We start from the raw sequence: 8330 nt of genomic DNA, 5'->3' as shown, positions 1-8330 counted from the left end.
AATGCAAGGACATGTACAACCACAGCAGGATCATTTGCACAGTGTTATGTGTAAACATTAGATTCAACACCTATTACTTCCAACCTTACATGTTTTTCTTTCCCCCTCTTTGGCATAATATATATATATATATATATAAAGATATGTATATTTCAAATCTCAAACATTTCATAGACTCGCACTGGCTGCTGTGGGTAACTACACAGGGTAGCGATTGCAAGATGTAGAGGGAGGGAAGGTGGACAAGATAGTATTAATCCCAGGGACAGAGTGACAGTATAGCAGGTAGAGTATTTGCTATGTACGAGAAAGACTCAGGTTGGATCCCCGGCATCCCACATGATGCCCTTGATCCCGCCAGGAGTGATCGCTGAGCACAGAACCAGGAAAAAAGCCCTGAGCGCGGTAGGGTGTGCCCCTCCCCCCCCCCCCAAAAAAAGAAAAAACCCTCATTTGTCAATTCTGGCTCGCGCTGGGTGGGGTGCCCAGGCTGCTCTGGCCACTGGAAACACAATGGACTACGAATCCGACGCGGTGCCCTGTTTGGGGCAGAGGAGGGGACACGATCTTGATAGACATGGGAGAAAAGCTTGGAAGTCTAGTCTAGGTGTCTCTGGCTGAACCTGAACTCCCGCAGTCATTGCCCCGGATTCTGCGCCCGACGGATGGTGTCCAGCAGGGGGCGCGCACGAACCGGGCCCGAGCCCCGGAGTCTCCCCATCCCCGGGATGCCGAGCACCGGGATCCACCCGGTATCAACCCAGCGCGCCTCCCGCATCTTCTGGGTCAGAGGTCGTTCAGCAAAGAGCTGCCCCGTATATGGGGTCTCCCCGCCTAGGTCTGCTTAGAGCCAGAACTTCAGCCCGGTCCAAAATCCTTCTCCTGGATTCCACGCGTGCATGCCCAAAGGGGCGGCGTCCGGGAACCTTGGATCCCTCCTCTCCCCGCGCCAACTTCCACACACCTGATGAGGAGCCTGTTTCTTTAACGATCAAAGACGTGGGCGGCGGGGGTGGACTCTCCGCTCGCGGCTCCCCAGCCCTTCCCTAACTGCGCCGTTATTAACATTATCAACATCAAAACGGCTCCTGCGCGCGGGCGAGCGCTCAGTCTCCTCTGAGCGGAGCTCCAAGGTGCGTTCGGAACCGCGGCTGCCACCCCGGGCTCTAGCGGACTCCATCGGGGTGACTGGCGCGGCTGTCCGCCGGGGCGGTCCCGGACGGCGCAGGGTCCAAGGAGGGGGTAAGCGCTGTCTTTCCTGCCGGGCGGAGTCCGGGAACAAAAGCGTTGGCGGGGAGCGCACGGGCGCCGCGGGGGTCCGAGTGGCCGGGCATCCCGCTCTGAGTCGGGGCTCCACTGGTATTCTCACCCGGTTCCTGCATCCCCGGCAAGGAAACTAGAAAGAGGATTTTAGGTCCCCCACCCCCACCCCCTTGTCCTCAGATCCGGAGATTCCTGGCGCACTGGAGCCGCTGGTCCCTGCGGCCAGGAACGCTGCCCCCGAGAGCGAGGGAGCCCTTTCTCGTTACGCTCCCAATCTCTGTTTGCATTTGGACCCCCATCCTCCTAAGCAGTCCCTGCCCAACCACCTCCCGGTCCTCCTCCTGGTCCTCCTTCTCGCCACAGGCAGAAAGAGAACCAGAAAAGCGGAGAAAACTGGGTGTGGGGGGCCCAAGCGCACTGTGCCTCCCCGCCCCGCGCTCCTCCCCTTGCCTGGGAAGCTCCCAGGGACCGACTCGCCGTCCTCCAGGTCGTATCTCCCGCCTCCCCAAATCCCTCTTTTCTGGTTAAGGCTCCCCAGAACCAATCCCCCACCCCCGTAGCATTTCCTGGACGCGGAGGACCGGCCCAGAGAACAGCCTCCCTCCCCCTGTTCTGCAGACAAAGAGGGGCGCGCGGGCCACCTCTCTACTCCCCCACCCTGCCGGGCCTGAGGGACTCGCACCCTGACTCGCCGCCCCTCTCCCGTTCCCCCATGGTGGGCTCAACGCGCGCGCACCCTCTGCGCTCCTCGGAGCCACCTCTCCCCGCGGGACGCCTGTGCAGATTGCGTGCGCGCCGCAGACAGCCGACCCCCGCGGGCCGCGCCGAGTTCCCAATTCTGGGCTGAGCGCGGCGCGACGGTCGCGGCCCGCTGCGCACCCGGTAGCCACCGAAGGGGTGGAAGAGGGAGCCCGCGGCGCGCCGGGTCTGCGTGCGCAGTCGGTTCATATTTAATTTACAAAGGCGCCTCCAAACCGGGGTCGGGTGGTCTCTTTAGAAGCGGCGCTCCTGGCCCGCCTGGCCTCCACCAGCTCATTAAAATGCTCCACACTCAAATCCAGTGATTGATCGCTGCTGAGGACCACAGCCCGCGCCATCGACCCACCGCCAGAGACCCCCAAGTTCCTGGTGAAGGCTGGGGGACCCATGGCTCCCTGCCCCCCAGTGAGGTGTCTGGGAAGAAGGGCTCTTGTGAGCCGGTATTTCTACCCCAATTCCAGCCTGCGAGTCCCGGCTCCAGGGCAGCCGTGGGCAGTACAGTGGGGGTAGGAGCCGGGTTTTAGCCAAACGCCTCGACAACCAGGCGCCTCCGCCTCCTCGTCGCTGAAGGGAAATGTCGGGAGTGAGGGGGGATGGGGAGGGAGGGGGCAACGCACCATGGATACTGGAGTCTGCCAAGGCGGCAGTGGGGTGAGGGTGTGAGACACGGGGAGTGTGGATGCTTTGAGGGGTAGGGGTGAGGTTGGCTGTGCGTTTGCTTGAGAAGCTGTGAAGGTTCTCAAGGGAGGAGGAGGAGGAGAAGCAGGAGGAGGAGGAGGCAGAGAGATGCACGGGCCTTGTGTCCCAGTCTACGGTGGTCCAAAGGAGAGGTTTTGTAACCATCCCTTCCTGTGCATCGAGAGGCCCTGACCACCCGCCTCCAGCCCTGCGCAACCGAAGAGGAATGGCTGGGGCCAGTCCAGGCGGGCTCCCTGAAAGCGGAGGTGGATACTTGTGAGCCGGAGCTTGGGGAAGAGAGAAGTGGCTTCCACCTCTGGTTGAGCCACATAAAAACCCAGAGGCATTGCTTGCTAAACAGGGGGTCTAGGAGGGGACATCGTTCTTCCAGTGGGTAGGACTGGAGGAATGGGAGTGAAGGGTGGGGGTAGGAGAGACCAGGCTCAGATTAAGTGGGCTGGGGGAAAGCGGGGAGGGCTAGGCGCTCTGCTAACACTATCAATTATGCATCGTGTTGAACGTGGCTTCGGGGAGGAGGAAGCCGCTGGGGGCGGCGGTGAGGAGGGGGGACGTAGGGGAAAAGACCTGCCGGCACCAGCCAGGCTGTGCGAAGCTCTACTCGTCCCTCTGTGTGTCTGTCTGCACCACCTCCCGCATTTGGGGATGGGGGGGAGGGGAGACGAGAGAGTTTAATCGCAGAGACACGCCCCCCTTCCGCCGCGTGCCCTTCTGTTCCGTCCCCCCAATTCCTCAAAGATGGGTTATTTCACAGGTTGCAGGGCGTGAAAGGCACCTCGCATCCAATTAGCAGCGAAGCTGGGGCCCTGGCTAGACCCGCGCCGGAAGGTGAGCGCGTGACTGTGTGTGTGTGTGTGTGTTGGGGGGGGGGTGCGGGTAATGGGGGCAGAAGACCCGGCTTCTACCGCGCTGGGGTCCTTCTAAGCCGAGGAGGAGCCGGTGCCGGGAGGGCGTGAGAGTCCGTCTGTGTCTGTGCGAATGTGTTTGGACGTGGGGGCATTGTGTTGGCAGGTGACAATGTGCAAGCGGCGGTGTCAGCAGATGTGTAAATGGGGAGGGGCGGGGGAGTGGAGGAGGGCAGTGGCGTGGCAGCGTCCTTGGGCCCCAGCTGTTCGGGCCACGGGCGAGTCTCTGTGGCTTTAACCAATGTCGCTGACTCGGGAGGGGGAAGGGGCCGTGCGCGCCCCTGCTGGGCCCGGGCGCGCGCTCGCGCGCTCCTGGGTCTGCAGCCAGCGAGACGTGGGGGGTAACAGACCGAGAGGAGAACCTGGAGTCGGACCTCAGGGTCAGGGGAGGTCCCCAACTTCCCTTTCTCTGCTGCCCCCCACCCCACCGTCCTCCCTACAGCTGCAGCAACAGATGTGGAAAGTGATCGGGGCTTCTCGTCCTGCCCCGCGACCCCAAGTCTGGAGAAGAGGCGTCAGAGCCGGGACTGCGCGCCGGGAGGCTGCGAGCAGCGTAAGTCGGGACAGTGCCCTGAGACCTGGGCTAGAGTTGGTTCCGCCTAGGGTGCCCTGCTCCTCCGCGGCGCCGTCTGGGCGAGCGCCGCCCGAGACAGGCGGAGTGGGGGACCCGCATTTCCAGAGAGCGCGTGTGGGAGGGGCTCTGCTGAACCCTCTGGGCGCCCGAGGTGGGAGCTGGTATCTGTACCAATGCATTTGTGTCTTGGGGGTAAAACGTTTTTGTGTGTTGTTGGGGAGAGACGATGGGGCGTTCGGGCATGATGGGGGGGGGTGGCGGGAAGAGGGTCAAATTATTGAGACTTCTCCTTGTTTACCTAATAGCCACCCCCATAACCTGTTGGGTAGGGACCCGTCTCCACCCTAGGAAGTTGGTTGGACTCTGTGGGACCCTATTTGGGGGAGGAGGCAGAAGGATCACCCTCCCCGTTATTCCCTGGAGGGAGCCACAGCCCAGGCAGGCAGCTTGAGAAAAAAAAAAAAAAAAGGCTGTGCAAGAGCCAGAGAGAGGCTGTGAGCCTGGTTTTCGGGATCCCATCCCGCAGGTTCACACAGCCAGACGAGAGGACTTCGTGCACCTAGCCCCTCCTGTGGGTGGGTCCGTTATAGCGTGAGGATTTGTGACCTTGTGTCTGTCAGCTCTCACAAAGAACAGGAAGGTGCTTTGCGTGGTGGAAATGGCTATACAAATGCAGGAGCCCAGCCCGGAGAACAATGAGGTCTCCCAGGGCTTCTGTGTCTGATGTCTGGGTGCCCGTGTGCTTTCGTGTGCTGTGGAACTCCAAAGCCCTACGGAAGTGGGTGGTTGGACGGCAGAGCCCCAGCCCCCTTGTGTTGTGGTGCGCCCATGTGGGCGCAGGTGGCAGCGCCCTGCATGGGACAAAGAGTTAGCGGCAGCACCACCAATTGCGAACCAACAATTTCAGTGTGGCTCTTCATGGGATCAATGAAGGCTTGGAAGCGGAGGCAGGGGTCGGCTTAGAACCCAGGGCAGACCAGTCAGTGACCAGGCCTATGCACAGGCCAGAGCCAAGATGGGAGGCTAGAAGGAGGGAAAGGAGTGAGTCCTGGGGGGCTAGCGAACAATTCAAGGGCCCCAGACGAAGGGGGACTGTGTGTGTAGGGGGGTCGTGTATTTATTAAATCCCGCTAACGAAAGGCCCCTGTGCGGAGCTGAAGGTCGCCCTAGCCTGTCCCAGAGGGAGCATGGATGGGGGGTGAGGAGTCAGCTTCTCCACCCTCCTCCCACCCCTTCCTTTCTTCTGTAGGTTCCGAGATGGTGCCCTTGTGGGCCGCGTTGTGGGCCTGGGCGCTCTTAGGCGTGGCCCGAGCGTGCCCGGAGCCGTGCGCCTGCGTGGACAAGTACGCTCACCAGTTTGCCGACTGCGCCTACAAGGAGCTGCGTGAGGTGCCCGAAGGACTGCCCGCCAACGTGACCACGCTTAGTCTGTCGGCCAACAAGATCGCCGTGCTCCGGCGCGGGGCCTTCGCCGACGTCACGCAAGTCACGTCGCTGTGGCTGGCGCACAATGAGGTGCGCACCGTCGAGCCGGGCGCGCTGGCCGTGCTCAGCCAGCTCAAGAACCTGGATCTGAGCCACAACCTCATCTCCAGCTTCCCGTGGGGCGACCTGCGGAACCTGAGCGCTCTGCAGCTGCTCAAAATGAACCACAACCACTTAGGCTCGCTGCCCCGGGACGCCCTCGTCTCCCTGCCGGACCTGCGCTCTCTGCGCATCAACAACAACCGCCTGCGCACCCTGGCGCCGGGCACCTTCGACGCGCTTAGCGCGCTCTCGCACCTGCAGCTCTATCACAACCCCTTCCACTGCGGCTGCAGTCTCCTGTGGCTGCAGGCCTGGGCCGCGAGCACCCGGGTCTCCTTACCCGAGCCCGACTCCATCGCGTGCGCCTCGCCTCCCGCGCTGCAGGGGGTACCGGTGCACCGCCTACCCGCCCTGTCGTGCGTGCCGCCCAGCGTGCGGCTAAGTGCCGAGCCGCCGCTGGAGACTCCCGGCACTCCCCTGCGTGCTGGCCTGGCGTTCATGCTACACTGCGTGGCCGAAGGACACCCCGCGCCACGCCTGCAGTGGGAACTGCAGATCCCCGGCGGCACGGTGGTCTTAGAGCCGCCGTTCCAGGGCGGAGAGGATGGAGGAGACGCGGCAGAGGACGCAGAGGGAGAAGTGGACGGCGACGGACCCACGCAGACCCAGACCCCAACCCCGGCGCCAGCACCCGCTTGGCCCGCGCCCCCAGCCACCCCGCGCTTCCAGGCTCTCACAAACGGCTCCTTGCTGGTGCCTGTCCTGAGTACCAAGGAGGCGGGTGTCTACACGTGCCGTGCGCGCAATGAGCTGGGCTCCAACTCCACGGCGGTTCGGGTGACGGTTGCTGCGGCCGGGCCCCCCAAGCACGCCCCTGGTGCAGGGGGAGGCCTCGGTGGTCAGACGCCTACCTCTGAGCGCAAGTCTGCAGCCAAAGGCCAAGGCAACAGCGTCTTACCCTCCAAACCCGAGGGCAAAATCAAAGGTCAGGGCTTGGCCCGGGTCAGCATCCTCGGGGATACTGGGACGGGGCTGGAGGACGAGGCGGGCGAGGGGGAAGAGGAGGCAGTGGCAGAGGACGACCAGGTCTCTGCCGACCCGATGGAGGAGCAGCGCTGTGGCCGCGGGGACCCCTCGCGGTACGTGTCCAATCACGCATTCAACCAGAGCGCGGAGCTCAAGCCGCACGTCTTCGAGCTGGGCGTCATCGCCCTGGACGTGGCGGAGCGCGAGGCGCGGGTGCAGCTGACGCCGCTGGCGTCTCGCTGGGGCTCGGGCGCTGCGGCGGTGGGGGCAGCTGGGCGACCTGGACGGCGACCCCTGCGCCTGCTCTACCTGTGCCCGGCGGGCGGCGGCGCGGCCGTGCAGTGGTCGCGGGTGGAGGAGGGCGTCAACGCGTATTGGTTCCGGGGCCTGCGTCCGGGCACCAACTACTCGGTGTGCCTGGCGCTGGCCGGCGAGGCCTGCCACGTGCAGGTGGTGTTCGCCACCAAGAAGGAGCTGCCCTCGCTGCTGGTCATCGTGGCGGTGAGCGTGTTCCTGCTGGTGCTGGCCACCGTGCCCCTGCTGGGCGCCGCGTGCTGCCACCTGCTAGCCAAACACCCGGGCAAGCCCTACCGCCTCATCCTGCGGCCGCAGGCCCCCGACCCCATGCAGAAGCGCATCGCCGCCGACTTCGACCCGCGGGCCTCCTACCTGGAGTCGGAGAAGAGCTACCCGGCCGGCGACGGCGACAACGGCGAGGCGGGCGCCGAGGAGCCCGAGGAGGAGGCCCCCGGGGAGGGTCTGGACGAAGACGCGGAGCCCGGGGACGCGGGCGGCCACCTGCCGCGGGAGGAGAGCCTGGCCGCCTGCTCGCTGGCCGAGTGCCAGTCCAAGGCCAACCCGGAGGAGTTCGAGGCGGGCTCCGAGTACAGTGACCGGCTGCCCCTGGGGGCCGAGGCGGTCAACATCGCCCCAGAGATCAACGGCAACTACCGGCAGACCGCGGGCTGAAGCGCCTCACCGGGGGCAGAAGCCGCAGGCTGGCCGGATTTATGCCCTTCCCACCCCCACCTTCACTCGTACTTCGCCCCACCCACCCCACTTGGACTACTGGGGGCTTCTAGTGGGAATTGTCCTCCCCACACACCCCCCATTGTCCTTGCGGGTGGAGTTCCGCAGCAAGGCCAGGCACAGTTCCCACCATCGCCCCCCTCCTCACCACCCAGTGACTGTGGAACGAGCCCCTGCCCCCACCCCGTGACTGTTCTTTGCAAAATGCGGCCTGCCCCACCGTGGACCCCCGAGCCAGAGGAAACGAGAGACGAGGTTAGAAGCATCTGAGGGCATCTCTGTGGCTTGGCCCCCTCTCAGATGTCCCTTGAGGAGCCGTTACTGCGCAGCCCCCCACCCTCTGGACTCTCCCTCTGCCCTTTTCTGCACGCCCCGGATTGGGGATCCTCTGGCAGCTCCCTCGATGTTTGTGTCAAAGCCCCCTCCTAAGTCGAACCCTGTGCCCCCGCCCCACCCCTCTCCGTGCTGACCCGCTGGAGCACAGCGAGTGCCCGCCCGGGGCGCTTCTCCGTTGCGCGCTCTGGTTTTTCTATTTTCGTTGTTTCCAAAGA

At 63.9% G+C, this 8330-nt stretch overlaps 1 protein-coding gene across 2 annotated transcripts; it reads left to right on the top strand.

Annotated features, from left to right (window-relative positions):
- Positions 1-3632: 3632 nt before the first annotated feature.
- ISLR2 (immunoglobulin superfamily containing leucine rich repeat 2) lies at positions 3633-7730 on the top strand. 2 transcript variants are annotated; one of them, XM_056128707.1, is made up of 3 exons: positions 3633-3729; positions 4066-4176; positions 5447-7730. In XM_056128707.1, exon 3 carries the CDS (start codon positions 5455-5457, stop codon positions 7717-7719), a length of 2265 nt encoding a protein of 754 aa, XP_055984682.1. In that variant the 5' UTR covers positions 3633-3729; positions 4066-4176; positions 5447-5454; the 3' UTR covers positions 7720-7730. The 2 variants fall into 2 exon arrangements, with proteins under 2 accessions (XP_055984682.1, XP_055984681.1); XM_056128706.1 differs by lacking the exon at positions 3633-3729 and having other exon boundaries at positions 3994-4176.
- The last annotated feature ends 600 nt before the right edge of the window (positions 7731-8330 follow it).

Source organism: Sorex fumeus, unplaced genomic scaffold (assembly GCF_029834395.1).
Source record: "Sorex fumeus unplaced genomic scaffold, SorFum_2.1 ptg000067l, whole genome shotgun sequence".
Classification (NCBI taxonomy): Eukaryota; Metazoa; Chordata; class Mammalia; order Eulipotyphla; family Soricidae; genus Sorex; species Sorex fumeus.
Note: the sequence above shows the minus strand (reverse complement) of the source record. Positions and strands in the feature narration are given on the sequence as shown.